The 21,868-nt window shown below is 50.4% G+C and overlaps 1 protein-coding gene across 1 annotated transcript; it reads left to right on the forward strand.

Annotated features, from left to right (window-relative positions):
- The first annotated feature begins 10,199 nt into the window (after window positions 1–10,199).
- LOC144734051 (surfeit locus protein 4-like) lies at window positions 10,200–18,061 on the forward strand. The gene is made up of 5 exons (XM_078616100.1): window positions 10,200–10,421; window positions 13,953–14,139; window positions 14,902–15,022; window positions 15,627–15,813; window positions 16,812–18,061. The coding sequence occupies exons 1-5, from the start codon at window positions 10,371–10,373 to the stop codon at window positions 17,076–17,078; spliced, it is 813 nt and encodes a 270-aa protein (XP_078472226.1). The 5' UTR covers window positions 10,200–10,370; the 3' UTR covers window positions 17,079–18,061.
- The last annotated feature ends 3,807 nt before the right edge of the window (window positions 18,062–21,868 follow it).

Consider the following 21,868-nt stretch of genomic DNA (forward strand, 5'->3'; position numbering starts at 1 on the left):
TCGTGAGTGCGGTGGTCGTGATGAACCACGAGGACGGTCGATGCACCGCCCTCGCTGAGCCAAGCGGTGGTGGGAATTCCACAGGGCGCTGCCGAAACAAAATGTAACACAAATCACTCAGAGAATGCCGTGCAATGTGGATGATGGGATGTGTAAAACAGACTGACAAAACGCTTGAATTTTGATGTGGAGGGAGAGGCAAGGGCAGGAGGAGATGTATTTGCCTGTTTCATTATTCCATTGCTTATATCATCCACAGCCACGCGGGTGACCGTTGTTGAGCCATGGATCAACCCCTTACCTCCCTACAGACAGCCAACCAGCCAGTCAAACTTTGTCCACATGAAATGTTTCCCGCATTTGAGTGACTCCCTATAGCACGAGAGGGTATAGCGAACATTTGCGCAGAACTGGGTTTCGCCGCAAATACGCGACATCGCACGAACCGAACCCGCATAGAGCGAGGGGAACACGTCCAGTGGAGTATGATGACGAGCGAGAGTGTGACGGCCCTCGTCACGTGCCTGCTGCAAGTTTATTTGTCCGACAGTCGCTTTCCCTTGGCCCATATTGAACCTGTCCGGGTTAATGAGTAACCTGCGCGGTTAACGAGTAACCCGGGCTGCTGACACAGAGTGCGTGTCACACACACACCCATACACACACCCCATACACACACACCCCATACACACACACCCCATACACACACACCCCATACACACACACCCCCATACACACACACCCCCATACACACACACACACCCATACACACACACACCCCCATACACACACACACACCCATACACACACACACACCCATACACACACACACACCCATACACACACACACCCATACACACACACACACACCCATACACACACACACACACCCATACACACACCACACGCAGCTCGTGCCTCATTTCTGAAATCTCAAACGGAAATAAAAAGGTGAAGGAGCAGCCCCGCAATTGCTCGCTCACGCCACTGCTGGCAGAAGGGGCCATCACGAGTGAGAGCTCTGGAGTGCCCACCCCCCTCCCCAGGTGTTTTTGGCCTACTCCTCCATGCTAGCCAGACGACCTGCAAGGTGTGAGCGTAGCCAACCACACGGCGACCTACCCATCGAGTTCAAGTGAATCTTGTCCAACGGGGTGAGATGTCAATCGGCCAGCCCGAGTCTCGCTTGCAAGGCTGACCCGGGTCACCCAATACACACGACTCATTTGTCCACCCATTGACACACTGCGCGGTACACACGCGGAGGTGAGCGGCGCGTGGGGGGGGTGGATTTAAGAGAAATGTGCCCCGTGGTTTCAACTGCCGCGCCGGGAGATAGAATTGAGCCCGCCGCCTCTGGATTGCAAGTCCGGCGTGCTGCCTCGTGGGGTGCGTTCATCCAGCAGTGGACTGACCATGGCTGATGATGATGATGAGCACCTGGCGAGCAAGTGCACGTGAGTAGACGGAGTGCGATGATTGGCCCGGGCCAACTGAACTCGTAAACATTGACGCGCTCAGAGTGTGCTTGGCACCTGGTCGATACAAGTGAGGAGCGGTCAAAGGTTATTTTTTTTAAACAAGACAATAATTACAGATGCAGTAGCCCAGCTCCAACGTTTATTCTAAAACAACGATGGGGACATTGCTGAAGTCGAAAAGCCTGAGAGCTGCCGTTTCTGTGGTTCCAAACACCTGCGTGTCGTGAGCCGGTCACCTTTGTGGGGCACGGTGGCGAGGAGATGTTAACTACCTCGTCTGGTATACAGGAGGTCGTGGGTTCCATCCCAACCCTGACGCCTGTATACTTTGAGTTTGCGTGTTCTCCCCGTGGTCGCGTGGATTGTTCTCCGGGTCCACCGGTTTTTACTTCCAAAAATAAATAAAAACGTGCGTTTTAGAGTATGTGGCTGCTATAAATGTCGTTGAGCGATCATTTGCGGCCAGGTCGCTTCTGAAAAAGGGCTATACAGCTCAGTGGGCCTTACCTGGTCAAATAAAAAGTGGTAGTCGTACTCTCCCTAGCTGCTCCTGTCCTAGCGTGACCTCTCAACTCCGTGATGTCGTCTCGCTTGCTGCTGCCATCTCTCCCGCGGTCTCTCTCTCTCTCTCTGCTTCTCTTCCCTTCTCTCCTGGCTCTACACTCCGGAGTTTTCAGAATCTATATTTATCCTGGAGGAATCCGACGCGCTACTAAGCTGTTTTCTCACAGTGGTCCAGTTTTTTCTCAGCTGTTCTCATGACGTGTGCTGCCCATTTGAGCAATTGGGCGACGACATTCAGTCGAGACTCGGAATAATCCGTGCCTGTGATTCCGTTCCCGGTTCAGATTTCGCTCGCCACTGATGTTAACCGTGGTTGGGAATCGAACTTAGGGTTGCCCGGGTTCGTAGCGCAGCGCGCTCACTGTAGCGTTTCGGAATCAGTGGTAATCAACTTTCATAGCAGGGTCATGAAAGCGCACGGCACGCAGCCTTCAATTGCGAGATTATTGTTTTGCCCCTGTAAAAGCATATTTTCTGTAAAGTGATACACAAATGTAACATCACGCAATCGTCGACACCAGGTATGCGCTCGTGGCCATTTCAAATCCAATAACGACTGAGCGGGCGGTGTCAGTCACGCACATTTCTCACCGCCGCGTCGTATCGGCCAACCCCCCCCCCACCCCCCTGTTCGTTCGTTCCCTGCCCCCGAGACGACGCTGCGTGTCCCGACTCGACCGTCATTGCCACTCGGGCGAATTCCATGGAGCGGAGCGACAGAGCGCGGAGAAGGACATGAAAGACATTCCCCCCCAACCACCACCACCACCCACCCACCCCTCTCTCTTTTACGCACGAAGCAACAACAAAGAAATGAGAAACCCGCGAGCTAGTTTAGATTAATTTTAAAATAAATATATATATATATCTCGCGAAGACGTGAGCGGTGTTAACGTGGACGTTGTCTGAGAAGACGCGTTAGTTGATTGGCCAAACATGCCGGTTGCAGGACCCCTCTCGAATGGGGAGTGCTGAAGCCTCACCGAGGCTTCGCTGGATAAGCGAGGAGCACGTGTTCCTGCGCGCACGTACAGGCAGGCAAATCTCATCCCGTGATCACAAAACGCTTTACGGATTGCTCATCTCCGTTGATGGTGCCAGCGGTGTTTTAATTAGACAACCAAAGTTAACTTTCTACGTAAGTGATGTATTTTAATGACCGCAGAGGCACGATGAGGCTGAACGATAACCCCCCACTGGAATCTGACTTGACAACCTTCATGCGACCGTGGCTCTGTGCCAAAGTGCTCCTGGGTAGAGTAACAAACAATAATCATCACCGTCTCTAATGTACAAATTGAGAGTGGTGGTGCAATGGTTTCAAATCGGAGACGTGGGATCGATTCCCGGCCACGGCCAACATCAGTGGCGAGTGACATTTGAACTGGTCCTGCTCCCCCACCCCAACCCGACTACACTGACCCGCAATGACCAGCGTGGTGAAGTATGGTCAAAACAACTCTCAAGACTGACACAGCATGGGGAGAAGGCCTTCTTACAACAGTGGATTGACAAAGGGCTGTCCAATTTGAATGAGTGTTTGGGGTGCAATTCTAAGAAGGGCTAAGCGTCACAAACCAAACTGAATTAGTCTTAAACACCCACCGAGGCTTTACTCGGTAAATTCACGACGAGAGGGATTCCGCAGTTGAATGAACGCAGACCGCAGTGGTTCGCTGCGTGGTGCATAGCTTGAGTTGCATGACCACAATCGCACTGCTGTGGATTGTCTTGCATGTATCTCTATGGGTCTCTATGGGTATCTGTGTTTCTCTATGAGTCTCGATGGGTCTATATGTTTCGATTTAAAGCTTTCGTGACTGCAGGGATTCATCTTCTTGGTTCTTTCGGTAAAGTCACGTAGAATGGAAATAATAAAATAATAATAAAACATAATAAAATAATTCTGACTCTGTCTACTCGACAGACCTGCTCTCCACCTGAGGACGGCTGCTTGCGTTGTGGCCGAAACGTCGTGAGAATTATTTTATTATGTTTTATTTTTATTATTTTATTATTTCCATTCTACGTGACTTTACCGAAAGAACCAAGAACAAGGGTCTATATGTGTCTCTACATGTCTCTATAAGCCCCTATGTATCTCCAGTGAGTCTCTGTGTATGCCGATGTGTATCTATGGGTTTACTACGTGGTCCATAGCTTGAGTTGCATGGTCACAATCGCACCACTGTGGCGATTGTTACTTAAAATTAGTTGATGAGTCATTGTCGCGACGTAAATTTAAAAGCAAGCTATGCTAAACTCTCATTAATTGTTCTCAAACTATCCAGGGCACTGATCAGGCGGTGCCCACACAGGTTGCTTTAAAAACAAAATGTGTCACACGGACGCGCTGATATTTCGTTGCCAATAAATAAATGTGGGCTCCGTTGCCACGGGGTGAGCAACGAGTCTCACACAAGGGGACGGTCCTTGTCCAACCCTGCATGACCTCGCCTGCCCAGTGGCGCTGGCCGAACCGGCCGCACCTCGCCCACGTGACGTGGCAGAGGCAAGACCAGTCCGTCGTGGTTTTGTGACTTCTCTAAAACAAACGCGACTGTGGGATTCACAAATGCTGTATCCAAAACACGCGCGCGCACACACACACACAGTGCTTGGCGCGGATGACATGTCATTCAAGTTTGGTGATTAAACGAGACGACCTAATTGCATTAATGTAACGCATTTGCTCGAAAATAATTCGCCGAAGCGGCATTGCGCTTTTCGTTGTATTTGATTTTAATGAATGTGTGTGTCCGCGATCGTTTGAAACAGGATGACGGCGAGGCCCGGCCACATGCAGGACTCTGCCACCCAGGCGTGTGAGGCCAGGCAGGGCCCGGACTTTCTCGGCGCTTTGCGGGTTGTCTGGCAGACTGCAGTAGGTTGGTGCGTAGCGCAGCAGTGGGGAATATATGAACTTGTTCTGGGCCTGCCCTAGGTCGACTCAGCCTCAAATGACTAGCTCGTGCCATGTGTGAACATTGCCACTGGGTGCTGGCCACCCAGCTCCTCGTTTGCCGTGCCGGCCTTCATAGGTGCTACTCCAGACCAGCACCTGTCCCGAAAGTTTAGTTGAGGCTACAAGGAGGTATCTTTGTGTTTGTTGGTGACACTACTGCCCCACAAAGAAAATAAAAGCACCTGCCAGTTATTTTATGTCATCAAACAAACTCCACCCCCTCCATTCACCGTCAGTGACGGGGACGGCTGGCTGCCAACGCTTAACGCAGACAAACGTCGCTTTCTTCTTCTTCTTGGTTCTTTCGGTAAAGTCACGTAGAAGGGAAATAATAAAATAATACAAATAAAACATAATAAAATACAATTCTCACGACGTTTCGGCTACAACGCAAGCAGCCGTCCTCAGGTGAAGAACAGGTCTGTCGGAAAGACAGCGTCTGAATGAACACCACCAAGCTTGGCAGCGTATATTTAAGCTGGGTTAGGGGAGGAAGGGCGCTATGACAAAGGAATTTGCATATTTGGCTGCTTGCGTTGTGGCCGAAACGTCGTGAGAATTGTATTTTATAATGTTTAATTTTTATTATTTTATTATTTCACTTCTACGTAACTTTACCGAAAGAACCAAGAAGATGAATCCCTGCAGTCACGAAAGCTTTAAATCGAAATTTTAGCGTCGCTTTTTTTGCTTGCGAAAACAAAATGAGAAGAAGCAAAGGGGGTCGAGAAGAAGCCGTCAATCCAGCAGTGGATTGACACAAAACGGGCGGAACTGCGAACGCCTTGCCCTTGACTTGGTCGACCGGAGCCTAATAGTGTCCGCACCGCATTGGCATGACGACCGGTATATTCTTAGGTTTTTTCGGTAAAGTCACGTAGATAAAAAAAATTAAATTAATAAAAGTAAAAATAAAAAATAATTATTTTATTTCTATTTTACTTTTATTAACTTATAAAAAAAATAATTATTCTATTTTTAATTTACTTTTATTAATTAAAAAAATTTACCTACGTGACTTTACCGAAAAAACCTAAGAATGTGAATCCTTGCAGTCACGAAAGCTTCAAATCTAGAAATGACGACCGGTGCCCAAAGAGCTCCCCCAGAGGGCCCCCTGGCTGCGTATTGACCGGCGCGGTCGCTGGGATGTGCACCGCGCCCGTGACATCCCCGAATCCCGACCACCCGGCTCGGCAGCGGTCGGGCGTAGGTTGAATGGGGGCGAGGAGTCTGCAGGAGGGTGACCCCTCCAGCTCCCGAGCGACGGGTAAAAGGCGCAGCCCTGCAATTGCCTGAACACTGGACCTGCGATCCAGAGGGTCGCCGGTTCGATTCGAGTTTGCTGTCCTTCGCACCGCACCTCCGATTAGTGTGGTTGGCTACGCACGGTGCGAAAGAAGTTCAACATCCATACAAACGCACCACGCCCAGTCTCCTTTGTCTCCCAAGTGGCGATGTTTGCTCATGGCACAAGGTACTCATTTGAGGCTGAGTCGACCCAGGGGAGGCCCAGAACCGGCTCAGATAATTCGTTACTGGTGTTGGCCGTGAGCCAGAATCGAACTCGGATCACTGGGTCCGCAGCACAGCGCGATAACCGCTGCACTACCGCTCCCCAGATGCACACCCACCGACAGACACCCACGGCGACACTGCAAGTAATTAGGCACAGCGAGCCAGAGTGAAATTAAACTTTAAAAATAGACCAAATCTGGTGTGTCTGGTTAAACTACTTAACCCCAAGCACATCCTATTTAAATGTGGGACATCGCCAACCAATCTAGAATGAAAATCCATTAGGAGTCTCGTCTCTTGGTGTGTATTTGGCTCAGATGTAAGTGCACTCACTGTGAGCCAGCATCGTTGAAAGCGTGAGTTCGAAACCAGGTTCCAGCCACCTGCGTGGAGTGAGCTGACGGCCTCAGCTCGGTCACCTTTGGGCGGCACGGTGGTGAGATGTTAACTACCTCGCTTGGGATACATGAGGTCGTGAGTTCGATCCCGAGCCTGACGCCTGCTGTATATTTGGAGTGTGCATGCCTCTCTCCCCGTGCCCACGTGGATTTTTCTCCGGGTCCTCTGGCTTTCCCCTCCACATTTAGAAACATGCGTTTAAAGTATATTTAGCTGCTATAAATTTCAAAACGATGAGCCTCTTCGTTGAGCTATCATTTGTGGCCATGTCGATTTTGAAAAATAGCTAAATAGCTCAGTGGGCCTGACCTGGTAAAATAAAAAAAATAAAAAATTCGTTTAATAGTTTAATTGTACCTACCAAAATGAATCACGTGACATTTTTATTCCGCATTTAATTTCAAGGGAGACAACAAAATCCAGCACTGAGAGTGGGGAAGGTGCTGACTCATACGTCACGTTAATGAATCTCAGAAGTGGCTCTGTGACATACACTTCCTGCACGGGTCTGTTCTCTAACACGACGGCTCACATTGCTCTGCTAGAGATCACAACAACAGAATCTTATTCTCATGACACGACAATTGTGATACAATCTGGATAAAACTGGAGAAAAAATATTGATTGAAATGTACAAAAGTAAAAAAAAAATACTTAATATCTGAATATGCCCACGCCCCAACGACTTATGATGGCAGAACCCATTTTGGATAGTCGGTTGGCATTCAAAGTGGCCGATGGCTCTTCACCCAAAGTTCAAGGTGTGGCTCTGGCTAAATACCATTACACCCCCACGATGCGATCACTCAATTCAATAATAATAAGCATACGAGCGCAATGTACAACCCTTTGTCAATACACTGCTGGATGAAGTCCTCCCAATGCCATGATGGCCATGTTTGACCATACTTCACCACGCTCGCTAGTGCGGGCTCGTGAATTGAGTTACGGGCAACGAGACCCGCTCAGATATCATTCGCCACTGGTGTTAGCCGTGCCCGGAAATGGGTTGCCGGGTTCATAACTCCGTTTGCTAGACACTCCACCATCTCTCCACCCCCCACTCAGATGAGACACCACTGGGTGGTCGAGGAAGGGGATCGCACAGCAGAATGTGACGACCGCACGCTGTCCGCATGCCTAGTTCTACCATTTAACTATTTGAGTTCAGATTCAGGCCACAAACAGTGATATTGTACGTGTACGTATTCGGACAGTTTTGTCAATCCACTGTTGGATGAGGGCCGCACAACCACCATGCGGTGTGGTGGTGGTGGTGGCGAGGGGCACAGCAATCGTGCTGTGACGGTTCCACCTGAAGACGGAAGCTTGTGTTGCCTCCGAAACGTCGTGATTTTTTATTTTACTTTTATTAATTTTATTTTTTACCTACGTGACTTTACCGAAAAAAGCTAAGAGTATAAGATGTGGGATCATGGTTACGGCAACAACAACAACAATACACCCGGCTGCAGGGAACATTTATCTTCCGAACCGCTCACCCAGGTCGATGGGGTTCGAGACCTGGGCTGCTTTTAAAATTGCAAACATTTCCCTAGCGGCGTTCAGCAGCTGCTCGTGGTATTTCTTTAAAATACATTTTTTTAAAGCAACCTGGTTGGGCACCGCCGGATCAGTGCCCTGTATAGTTTCAACGAGAGTTTACATTTTGATTTCTAAACAGTTTATATGTTGTTGTGACGCTTAAATTCGTCATTGTTATTTTTAACGTGAGGTTAGAGACACTCGCTTGTCCAGTTGCCTGGGTGAAAAGTTGCCCAATCCTGGGCAACTGGCTTAACAACTTTAAAAAAAATCGGATTAACTAATTAATTATAATTCGAATAAAACACCCGTAATGAATGATTATGTCCACGGTGCGATGCGCGTAACCAGCCCCCAATTCATCTTCTTGGTTCTTTCGGTAAAGTCACGTAGAATTGAAATAATAACATATTTTTTATTTAATAATATTATTATATTATTATTTTATTTTATTGTTTTATTTTTATTATTTTATTATTTCAATTCTACGTGACTTTACCGAAATAACCAAGAAGATGAATCCCTGTAGTCACGAAAGCTTTAAATCGAAATCAGCCCCCAATTATTTTGTCACGCAAAATAATTGGGAGTCCACAGTAACCCAGCAGATGGCAGTGAAGGGGGCTTAGCAGCATCACAGTGACAGAGAAATTCCCCGTGAGGCCTTTAATATTAGTCAGCAGTCCTTCCTTCTTGTGTTTGTTTCGCACCTAATGACGGTTGCTTGTGTTGCGATCGAAACGTCGTGATCGATGAACACATTGTCCTGCGGAGGGAGCTGGTAGGAACTTTGGGTTGCTCGGTCAATGGCCAGGGTCAACGGCGGCGTGGTGTATTCCGCAAATATGTCCGACTGTGAGGGCGGGCACAAGCCGGCGTGAGTAGGTTAAACGTTGAGTTTTATAAGGGCACCACGGGGTGACCAGCCCCTCCCCACCCAGCCCCACCCAGCCGCACCCTCCCCACCCAGCCCCTTTGTCTCCCCAATACTACTCATTTGAGGCTGAGTCGACCTAGGGGAAGCCGATGACCGGTTCAGATAATCGCCACCGGTGTTGGCCGTGAGCGGGAATCGCCACCGCTCCCCATAACAATGTATCGATAAACTCAACAACATACATCAATTGCGCTGCCTTCAACCTCCACACGTGTAATGTATACATGTAAGATACGTGACGTTCCGGGCAATGGCCCTTCATAGTATCGAGTGCGTTGCTGTCCGTGGTTGCGCAACACTGCCGACGCGGCAATCGTCATGTTATTTTTTTGACTCAGCGACGTCATTGTCGCTGACACTTACCGTGACGTCACCATATTATACCATTTGTGACGTCATACCACCGGGCTTGCCCGCAAAACCCTATTTGAAAATGATGTCATTCAAAACTGAGTCGGCGCGATGACGTCATCACGACACCCGACGTGGCGCCTCCCGATTCCCTCGTCCACGTGCCCCTCCCCCACCCCTCCCCCACCCCTCCCCCACCCCCCCCACCCGCTCACTCACAATGGCCGCGAAGACCGCCGTACAAATTGAGACGGGAACAACACGGCGGCCATCTTGATCCGGGTAGACCAACTTCTACCACCAACCCCACGGGGCGACGCGCGGTGACGTCATCGAGCCACGCCCCCTTGCTATGGTTCAGTATGGGGACGCTTGCCTCACGTAAGATGGCGGACGCGGCTTCGTTGTTTCGGACAGCGCCTGTTACATTACCTCTCTCCTTAGGCGAAGCGTTGCCGCTTGCTGCCCTCCCTCCCTCCCCCCCCGAGGCTGCTTGTGAAGTCGAGGAAAGGGGTCCCGGGAGCGGTGCTGAGAGAGACTCCTCGAGCGTGCGTCGCCGTCGTAGTCGTCGTCTTCGCCGCTGCTGCTGCTGCTCGAGACGAGTGCAGAGATGCAGGGCAACGCGGACGTGATGTCCCGCGCTGAGGACGTGGCTGACCAGGTAAAAGGAGTTCATCAGCATCCCCATCAACCTCCTCGTGCCTGCTTCTACACTCGCAGATTTGGGCTCCCCGGTTCGCATCTTTGCTTCACGGAGTCAACGTTGGGGTTTCAACAGTCGTCGGCCATTGTCTATCTGGGTCGATAGCGTCCTCCCCACGGCCGCATCGAGGGCTCGTTTGACCATACTTCACCACGCTGGTCCGTGTGGTGTTGGTGAAGGCGGGGGGAGCATTCAGGTAGAGTCCCGTAACGGCGCAACAGTTGATTACGCTGCACTGCCCTCTGCTGCCCACTACTCATTCATTTGCATGAGGGCACAAACGCACGCAGCGCTGCACAGATGGATTCACGAATCCATCGCCGTACTGACGTCAAGCCTCCAACCAACACCCGCGCTCCATTAGGCGACGATCTCCCTCCCAAGTGCAACTCAGCCTCTGCTTAGCTGTTGAAATCTGACGAAATTGGGGCCCGTTCAGTGATTAATTGACGCCGTTCCATCTGGAGACGTTTTAAACTCAATGCGCGTTCAGCTCAGTCTTCTCAACTTCTAAAAGAACAACAACTTGTGTTGGAAAGTCAACAGTTGGTTGACCTATAGATAAGACCCGCCATAGGCATGTGGAATTACCACCCACCGGCTCGGGCCTGTAAACGCTGACTTTAAAACCAGATAATCTCCCACCCAGCGACGTGCATTCATTCTCCTTGAATGTAAAACGGTGCCAACCGATGTGGGGCGAGAGGAAATGTTAAGGCCATTCCTCTATCTCGTCTTGAGGTGTGCGCGTGTCTCAGGAGATGGGAGCGCTGGGCCAGAGAACCCCTTAAGTTCCCTAACCCCGGTTCGAATCCGGGGTTTGAGTCGCCTCGGATGAAACGATCTTCTCGAGAAGTGTGTGAGAGAGAATGTGTCCTTAGGCCGGTCACTAATGACTGCGCACAAAATACGACCATCGCATGCATGTCAACCCGTATGGTTTACCCGTATTCTTGTACAGGGGAAGTGAGTTTTTAAAAAATGCGTCTGTTTGTGTATCTCCCGTGTGATGGGACTTTATAGGTTGAACGTTGAGATTTGTAAGGACACGGGGTGACCAATAAAGTCCGAATTGGTGTGTAGTAAAGTAGGGCACTGATAAGTGGTTGACATGTATGTCATCGCAATTAAGTTTGGGTCTGCACTCCTAATAAATTCCACGTCTGGAAATAATATATGGGTTTGTACATGCGATGAACATTATTCTCCAAGGGTTATGGTTGGGGGAGATTGCTTCCCTTTGATGTGTGGGGACCAGAGGTCACTCGCTAGAAAGGATTTCAAAGGTAGCTCCCTTGTGATATCTGCTTCTGCGGGCCGAAATCTTACGGTAAAGGATGCAATGCTGTGTGAGACAAAATAATGGCACCATTGCAATGGCTCAATCGGGATACATTTTGGTTTAAAAATAAAAAATAATTGGCTTAACTAAAAGTCGAAACGGGAATGAATTACTCATTGAGTGAATGAAGTGAACACTCATGGGGGCATGGGAGTTTGCCTTTCCTGTTACCATATGGCTGGGTGCGTGGCATTTGCACACGTGTTAAAACGCTTTCCACATACAGCGTCGTTTCTTGTAGTGGTTTCATTCTTATTAATCAGTCGTATGGTCATTTTTATCCGTAGAGAAAGACCTAAGGCTGGATGAGTCATTTCTCCTTGCATCTCAGAACATAAAATATAATTGTATTTAAAATCACTTATTGGAATATAGGACTGTAGATTATATGTGTGCGGATATTTATAAGAAGCACATCGCTATCCTTATGGCACTTGTAATGGCTGGTGATTCTCAGTTATGATGGTAAAATAAAAACATCTTCTTGGTTCTTTCGGTAAAGTCACGTAGAAGGTCTGTCGGAAAGACGCTGTTATTATTTCCCTTCTACGTGACTTTACCAAAAGAACCAAGAAGATGAATTCCTGCAGTCACTACAGCTTTAAATCGAAAATAAATACAGTTAACTGCGACTGTTAGCAGTAAAGCCTAAGGCCAAATCACCTGGAATGCGACCAACCTCATCAGACCTTGGAAGAGCTAAGCAGGTGTTGAGTATGAGCAGTGCTTGGATGGGTGTGCACCGTGCACAAACCAGGTTGCCACAGAGCTTGTGGGGCTATGTGGTGGGCAGCAGAGGACTATCGGTGCAGCAAAATCCATGGCTCTGCTGCATTTCTGTGCTCGCCATTCCTTCAACCGGCACAGGCCAGCGTGGTGAAGCGTGGTCGAATCCCCACACGGCTTGGGGAGCTCCTCGTCCAGCAGTGGATAGAAAGAATGGTTGTAAATGTGCTTGTACATTTGCAGTCTGCAAATCTGGTGCATAATCCAGAGATAATGGCATGTTGATGTGTAACAACGTGAGGCATCGTCTGCGCCATGGGTGTACTTGCTGAAGACCAATTGCCTGGCACTTTGCAAACAGAACTTTCACCTGTCTGGCCAGTGTTGTTGCTATGGACCAGAATATCAGATAACCCATCTGCTGGCGGACTGCTATTTACTTATGCATCAATAGTTCATCACACTGCCCTTTTTGTTGAGTGTGCTGTGTGCTTTAAGCCATATTGCATGCACACAGGGAACATTAATACGAAAACTCCTGAGGATGACATGTAATCTACAGCTGTATAAGCATAGCGTTCACGAATGTTGTTTTTAAATTACGATTTAAAATTGCTTTCTGATTCGCCGTCATAGTCCTTGTGTACGTGCAGGCGGTCCATGACTACATTTAAGTGGGATCTTTGGCAAATATCTCAACCATATATCCAGAAAAACGTTACCTGAAGATCCTTTTACAGGAGGGTCTTGCATTTCGGTGTTCAGCCAATTCCATTTGAGAATGGTTTTACATGTGCAAGGAAACTGTGCAGTACTGTACCTGGAGCAAACTCCTGCATATGAGAGGATAATACTCAAACGTCCATGGAGATGGCATCACCATCCATTTTTGTCGTCTCCATTTGCTACACTGCAATATCCTGGCAACCTCGCAGCCTCCCCAAAATCACGCGGGTTTGTAGGGGCTGTTTAATCGTACTTAACCACGCTAGTCGGTGAGGGTCGGTGAAGTTGGAGAGCTCAGATGTGGGAAGGTGGAAGTACGGTACAATAATGGATTTTGCTGCTGTGCTCTGCACGTAGCCCCGTAGCAGCCTATAACACCTGCCGCGCATGGTGGTCGCCCATCCAAGCGAATAAGCGCGCTCAAATCCGCCCGGCTTCCGAGATCTTAAAGAAAGCGGGGCGCATTCCGGGCGGTTAGCTCATGCCAGGTAATACGCCACGTACATGGCACAATAATTCTCACTCCCACGGTGTGAGATGAATGCGTCTCTTGAGCTTCCCCCCACCCACTCACCCACCCCGACGTTGGCCGGCGTCCTTTAATATCAAAGCAAAAAAATCTCGCGGTGACGCGCGGAGAGAAATGGTTTGAAGGAGGAGGGCACCACCTCGTCTCTCTCCTGCCACGCGCGCAGTTCCTGAGGGTAACGAAGCACTACCTCCCGCACCTGGCACGGCTCTGCCTGGTGAGCACCTTCCTGGAGGATGGCGTGCGCATGTGGTTCCAGTGGAGCCTGCAGAGGGACTACATCGACCGCATGTGGGGCGCCGGCTTCGTGCTCGCCTCGCTCTTCGTCTTCATCAACCTCGTCGGGCAGCTCAGTAAGCGGACCGGGCGGCGCCCTGCTGACGACGGCGATGATGCGGTAGCGGCTGCGGTGGTGGCTGCAGTGCCGTCTGTGGTGGTGGTGGTGGTGGTGATGGTGATGGTTGGTGGCGGGGAGAGACGGGACGATAGGAACTGAGTTAAAGGGGGGGAGGGGAGAAAAAGTTGAAATGAATTCCAGGGACTAATTTCGGTTTCTTCTCCGTGCAGGGGAATGTCACCACCACTGGTCTGTGTGGGTTTGTTAATATGGTGAGCGTAGACGTGGGAGCGTACGAATAGGTTTTTGCGGCACTTTACTCTGACGTCTACCACGTAGTCCTGCAACTTACAGAACCTGTTTGCGTCATGGTCAGAACCTTTATTTATACTGGAGGAATCCGATGAGCTAAACGGCTCTTTTTCACAGATGTCCAGTAAATCGCACATCCAAGCGCGGTTCTGGTTCAACCTCGCTTACGTTCCAACATCTGACGAGTTTGTGCGCTAGCTTTGAGCGTGATAGGCTGCTTGCCCCGTGTCATCACTCGCCAGAATTCTCAGCTAAACCGGACGTTTGTTTTAGTGATAGGTGCTTCAGCTCTCAACCAGGGACGAGCCTTCCGTGTGAAACGTAAATAGCGCGTCCTCTGCTAAATATTGCTCGCGCTTACATAAGAGAATGGGGCCGGCGGGTTCGCGGCGTTGGGGATTAGTCGCAAGCGCCGTGGCGGAGGCGGTGTGACCTGACACCACCGATGCCGTGTTTCTTTTTAAAGGTGGCTGCGTGCTCGTGCTCAGCAGAAACTTCGTGTCGTACGCCTGCTACGGACTCTTTGTGATCATCGCCCTGCAGACGCTCGCCTACAACATACTGTGGGACGCACATTTCCTGATGAGGTACGCGATGTCAACGCTTGTTGAGTGTCACACGACGGAAGTGCTCTGGACAAGCATTTATTCACCCCACCACGTACACCACCACGCACACCCCCTTCTATACCTTCTCTCTCCCTGAACTTGCTGAAATATTTTAGAAGTTCCCGCCAAATATTTCCCCTTCAGGACTCCAATCCTCTGCCTCCTTTTTCGCATCTTCGTTCCTGGCGCCTTTATTTATTTTTCTTGAGTGTGGTCCCGTGTCCCCCACCTAACCTCGGCATGTCCTCGCGCTGCCCTTGAAAATCTTAATGCCACGTTCCCATATTTATTTCTGTACGTGCATTTTTCTTGTTTTTATCACAACCCCTTTGCCAAACATCTTTTCAGCAGCATTGGTTCTACGCAAGCAAAAACTCCGGTTTCCACATTCAGTGTTTCGTCGGCATAGTCCGGTTCGCTTTAACCAATGCCGGACTGCCCTATGTTGAAAGGCAACGGGGACCCTCCCTCTCTCTGTTAGGCTCGCCACACGCACAGTTTTGCACCCTATCCGTTGCTTTTTCGAATGCCGTACCAAAGAGACTCCTCTCTCTCTCTCTCGCCTTTGCCGCCGTGTGACCAGGAACCTGGCACTGGGCGGGGGGCTGCTGCTGCTGCTGGCGGAGAACCGCTCGGACGGACGCAGCATGTTCGCGGGGGTGCCCACCATGGGCGAGAACTCACCCAAGCAATACATGCAGCTGGGAGGTCGCGTGCTGCTCACACTCATGTTCATGACCCTGCTCAACTTCGAGGCCAGCTTCTTCTCCGTACGTCCATTCCCTCGCGTTCCCTGTTTGTGTCCCAAGGGTTCTTCCGGCTGCGCCAAGCTGCGAGCACGTAGATGTGAGAGCTCTTGGTTGTTCGGCGCGGTGTAATTGTCAAGCGGGAGTTCGGTGACTTATTTTGACCGTGGCCAAGAATCAAACTTGGGTCTACTGAATTGATAACCAACCAAACGAACTGCACTGCCTCTGCACTTCCACACTACCCCACCCTTCTTGTACAAAGTGAAGGTGCAGCCCTGCAATTGCTTGCTCACTCCACTGCTAGTGGAAGGGCCTGGACTAGAGGGAGCCTTATTGAGCCCCTCTTCATGGTATTTTATCAATTCTTCCACACTTTGCACTAACATGTTTAAATGCATTTGCTCTTTGGCAAAATGTAAAGGCCGCACTGAGTTGCATTGCATGGTTGACATGGGCCCTGGTGCAAGGAATTAAAATGGGCCATCCCACCCTGTCCAGTTTCCCTGCTCGTTACAGCCCCGCGACCAGACCCCTCTGGCCAGTGGGCGCCAGTGCAGTTGCACCGCCTGCACACTCGTTGGCTACGCCATTGGCCGAACAGCACGGCTGCTTACGCAAATGACGGGATTCATCTTCTTGGTTCTTTCGGTAAAGTCACGTAGAAGGGAAATAATAAAATAATACAAATTTCACATAATAAAATAATTCTCACGACATTTCGGCCACAACGCAAGCAGCCATCCTCAGGTGAAGAACAGGTCTGTCAGAAAGACAGCGTCTGAATGAACACCGTGTTCTTCACCTGAGGACGGCTGCTTGCGTTGTGGCCGAAACGTCGTGAGAATTATTTTATTATGTTTTATTTTTATTATTTTATTATTTCCATTCTACGTGACTTTACCGAAAGAACCAAGAAGATGTGTGCGTTGTGAGAAAATGTATTTTAACCGATGCATCGTCGCACGCCCTCCCTGACCTCCGCCTGTCGACCGATCCCACGCCCCCCCCCCCCCCCCCAGATCGTGCAGGATCTGGTGGGCACGGCCCTCATGCTGCTGGTGGCCGTGGGCTTCAAGACCAAGCTGGCGGCGCTCACGCTGGTGCTGTGGCTGCTCGCCATGAACGTCTACATGCACCCCTTCTGGACCGTGTCCAGCAACAAGGCCATGCACGACTACATGAAGTACGACTTTTTCCAGACGCAGTCGGTCATCGGCGGCCTGCTGCTGCTGGTCGCGCTGGGGCCCGGCGGCGTGTCCATGGACGCGCACAAGAAGAAGTGGTGAGCGGCGACGGCGATGGCGGCGAAAGATGGGCGCGCGACCGCTCTTGCGGTTCGCTTGCCCGCCCGCTCGCTCGCCCTCCCGCTCGCCCTCCCGCTCATTCGCTCGTGCGTGTGGCCACACGCCGCCGCACGTTCTCTCGGTGGACACGTTCAGGAGCGGTGCCCGCTGCCGCCGCCGCTACTGCGGCACGATGAGCTCGCTCACGTTTTCCGCAGCGCCCGAAGAGAAACGCCCGCGACGGGCGCACGTCTTGGCGGTAAACGCGACGCTTCTAGACGACGGCAGCGCTCTGCCGTAGTCGGGTGTTTTATCCGTTATTGGCCGCAAGAAATCAAAATAAGTTTGAGGGCGTCTGGGGAAAACCTGGCCCGGCTCACGTTTGTTTGTCTGCACGTGCGGCGTAATTTCTCCGTGCTTGCGTCTATTCTCCCCCCCACCCCGAGATGCCTTAACGAGTCAGTAAGTCGGCAGCCCAACCGCTCCGTTAGCTGCCCCTTTGTGACGTTGCGATGATCGTTCGATGTTTTAGCTGTCCGCGTTGAAAGCGTTGGGCGAGTTCGGAGAACGTTGCCTCCTTTGGGTGGGCATCGCGCGCCGCCGACGTTTCTGTTTGGAGGCGAGCGAGAGAGACGCACCGACTCTACGTCGGGCGATGTCCTCGATGTTTATTTCCACACGAGCCACGCTGGGACAGTGTTGCGTTGAATCCGGGTAGTGGGTTTGGTTTGGAGGATTGGGCATGGGCCGGATATTTTGGGGTAAGACGTTTTATTCCTCTGTAAAGCACTGGCTTGCAAATGTGAAGGTCCCCCCAGTATTTTAAATGCTTCATATCATCAAATTCCATTTCCGTTTATAAGAAGATTACATGGTCGTAACTTGCGTCAATGCGATGTCTGTGTGATCGTTTACCAAATTCACACCTCGGTACTTAAATACTGTCATGTGTTCTGGAACAATAAAGAATTTGTTTTCGAAGCAAACGAAGCTCCAATCCTCTTAGCCCATCCCACTTCAGCTTGCAAGGAATGCCAATTTGACATGAAGTGTAAGAGCCACCTTGTTTACGCAAGATGCAGAATTACCCCAGAACCACAATGTTGTCATGCCGCCCGGCCCTCTGGATCGCAGCAGAGTGCTCTCTGTTGATCGCTCCGATGTGCCCTCTCGGCTCGTGCCGCGTGTTGCAACGTCCAACGTTGGGAGCTTCTCCTGGGGGGGACTCAATTGAGCTGGAAGAATAGAGAAGAGCTGAGTAGCGGGCACGCGGTACCGACCGACCAGCGGACCACTACGGGTGGCAGCACGGCCGCGAAATCCCACCGCAGTTTTGTGTTCTCAATCTCCACCTCCTGCCGGGAGCTGTGCGACATGTTTACGCGCCGGCCCGAATATCGCAGCTATCCTTCCGAAATCAAAGTTTGAAAAAAGTGTTGCGTCTAGGGACAAAGTAAGCCTTAATAGAAAGAAAAAAACGTTTTTCAAGTTCACAAAGTCCTGCATTTATCCCGGTGGTGTCCTGCACTATTATTTCAAGTGAATGAAATAGTATTTATGCTTTCAGAGCTTCGTATTTTTCTTGATTAACCTTTTTCTTGAGAAGCTTCACCTGGTGCCATTCGTTTCATACCAGTGACTTAATAGCAACCGTACGGACCACGGCACAGAACTCGTGCACGGTTTAACAGTGCCGAGAAATACTTGGCAACTAAATATGAACACGACTTAAATAAATCGGGGGGGGGTGGGGGGGGGGCCTGCTGCCAGTGGTGCTCGCCGTGACGGAAACTCACTTTCACCACTGCTGTGAAATCGAGGGCAATTTCCCCAACCGTTGGGATTATATATTTTTACGTGACAAGGTGGTAATGACCAAAGCGGTGTTTTTTTTTGAATGGGTACTAATACATGTTTGCAACTTCAGGAGCCTCGCAGTGATGTGCAGTTGTCATGCTCGCACACCCTTGCCTGGCACGTCAATCCACACAGGAGCCAAGCCCTCATCCAGTAATCTAAAGTCATCGATTACTTTGCTGGTTTTCGGTCCGATAACCGCGGCTTAATTGGACACCACCAATATAGTTGAGAAATAGAGGACCCCGGGAGGTGATGGCCGCGGCCTGTGACATTATCGGCCTCGTCAGCTGTGTCACGCTGGGCATGGAATCTAGGGGTTTCCCACCTTCAAAAATCATGTCCGTTGTCGCAAGGCTCCCCACGGTCCTTCCACAAAATGATGAGAGAGGCCGATGCCCAGCTTTGGTTCCTTTGCGAGCGTCCGTGATGCGTGACGTTCCGTTTTTCTGAAAGTTCAACAGGAGAGACCGGGAAGCTGACGGCCATGCTGCAATATGACCCGTCTGGTTCGTCGTGGTGAAATCTTTCAAAAAAAATCCCTCTTGGAAGCGACGGTGTCTTGAAAAGCACGACGTCCCACCGCCAACTTGCACAGCGTGGCGTTTAGACGCTGGACTAATTCAAACCGGTATTTATTACATTGCAGCGGCGGTGGTGGCTTGGGGAGGTCTTGACCATGGCTGATGATCATGGTGATGATTCGGGAAGATAATCTTGGGCTGGTGATTTTGCAATTCCACTCAAAAATGTTCACAGCAGTAGACAGCGTTGATCCCATAATCTTCTGCGGGCTCTGTCGATTTGCAGTAAATAAATGGATTGGAATTGCGAATCGTTGCCCGTAACGAAATGGAGCGGCGATTGTGTAACGTCATTGATGACTTTCCAGGAGGACATTGGTTCCCTTTTTGTTCCCAGACCTGTGCGCACACGTGACCACAAACCTGCCGCATGTGCCCACTGCTCGCACACGGCTCCAGAGGATGATTGTGATCAGTATTGAACAACAAACCTATGGGAGACAGAGGGGATAGGTCACCTAACCAGCGGGTGTCATGCAATCGAGTCCAAGGAAAACGTTCCGTGTTTTGCGCTCAGCTGTGGATTGTTGATACGAAGCAGAAATCAAAATTTTGCCGCGGTGAAATATCAACGAGCAGTGGATCGGCGCCACCACAGCTGTGGTTCATCTCGACGATAACTGGATGTGAAAGCGAATCAATTTCGAGTCGATGTAGTGCCACGGCTTATTATCTTTTGTGCCCTGAGGACCGTCTGTAAAACGAACCGCAGGGCGCTGTTAACTCGCTGCGACGTTAAACGGGTTCAAATGAACCTCCATCCCACGCGGGGATGTTTCCACGTTCAATGTGCTCGGATAGCGCAGCGTGTACTGTAGCTGCTGCTGCTGCTCGTGTGTTCATTATATGCTTCAGATCTCCGATGTGGTTTTTGGGTGGCACTGTGTGGCGTCCGGCACGCGGTCCGACGTTTCGCCACACGCATGCCGGGGGGAGCTTTCTTCGTGAGCTGAAAACGGGCGGCCCGAGCCAAAAACACATCGGAAGAGCCGTACGGCTCGGCCCCCGCGAAAGCCTGGGCAGTAGCAACGTTTTCATACGGTTAAAACAAGCGGCTGCCTGTTCGTGCCGCTAACGCAGAGAGACTCGCCACACGAATACATCAACAACCTTTAAATCTAACTGCAATCTAACACTCCGCATGCACCACGGGAAAGATAATTGCAGTTCAACGCGTGCGCTTCGCAACGCCGACGGTTTGTCAAAGACGGCATTGACTTGCGGACGGGAGATGTTGGTTTTAATAAAGTTTCACTTCGTTTGGATTTAACATTTTCTTATTTTGCTGCAATAAATCCTGTGTTTGGAGAGTGGAGAGTAAACACGTGCCCTGCTGCCAGGTCGCACGTCAGCTGACTTGACTGAGCTACGGTTTGGCAAACACGAGCCAGCTTGTGCCCTCCAGTGCAACAATACGGTGTTTACATTGGGATACCGTGGCGCGTGTCACTTAAAACGGAGTTTGCGTAACGCACAACATAACCCTCGCTCAGTGTCGCTGGAGTTGGCCACGCTCGTTGTGGATTGCTGGCTTGCTAACGTCGCGGCAACGTGAAATGCAAAGAACGAAACCCGTTGCATTGTTCGCGACAAGCTTGTGTGTAGAACTTCTTTCGCGCCGTACGTAGCCAGCCATGCAACTCAGAGGTGCGGGGGGGGGAAGGTCAAGCTATAAACAAAAAGCAGTTCTAAAGAAATGAGCTTTTATTATAGGTGATTTAAAAGTGCATAACTCCAGTGGCTTCCTCATATCGGAAGTGTTCCAGACAGCCGCAGAAGGGCATCTGAACACGTGCGATGCAGTGACGAGCCTGGGAAGAACATTCTCTTGCAGTTTCAATCCATTGGCCCAGATTGCAGAGCATTTCACTTATTGGCAACCACCTGGAGATGATGGCAAAGCTATAGTTATTTTATAATAATTTCGTTTTCAATTGTGTCATTGCGGTTAAATTGCATCCCAAAGAACGCCGAGCATTGCAAGCCAAAATCCACTTAAATTGGCTGCGTACAGAGACTGGTCTCGCTCACCATTGCCAACCACACCGCGGTACCAGATGCTGCTCTGGCAACACGGACTAAAAGAAACTAGGGCACACAGGCACCCGTCGCGCACGCTCCGACGTGCAAAGTGTATCATCGTCGCCGGCGAGATTTTAGCGGTTAACCCAAGTTGTCGCTTGTCTGCTGCGGAGGCGGCGGCTGTGATTGGCGTGGTGTGGAGGCACTCGGGGGCGTAACCGCGTGTTTTCTTGCGCGCTGAGAAACGGGATGGATTGAGTTTCCGCTGTTTGTGGGTGCGCACGCTGTGGACACGAGATGCGAACCAACGCTTGTGCCGTTGAGGGCACT

The sequence above is a fragment of the Lampetra planeri genome, chromosome 49, assembly GCF_965212315.1.
Source record: "Lampetra planeri chromosome 49, kcLamPlan1.2.h2, whole genome shotgun sequence".
Classification (NCBI taxonomy): Eukaryota; Metazoa; Chordata; class Hyperoartia; order Petromyzontiformes; family Petromyzontidae; genus Lampetra; species Lampetra planeri.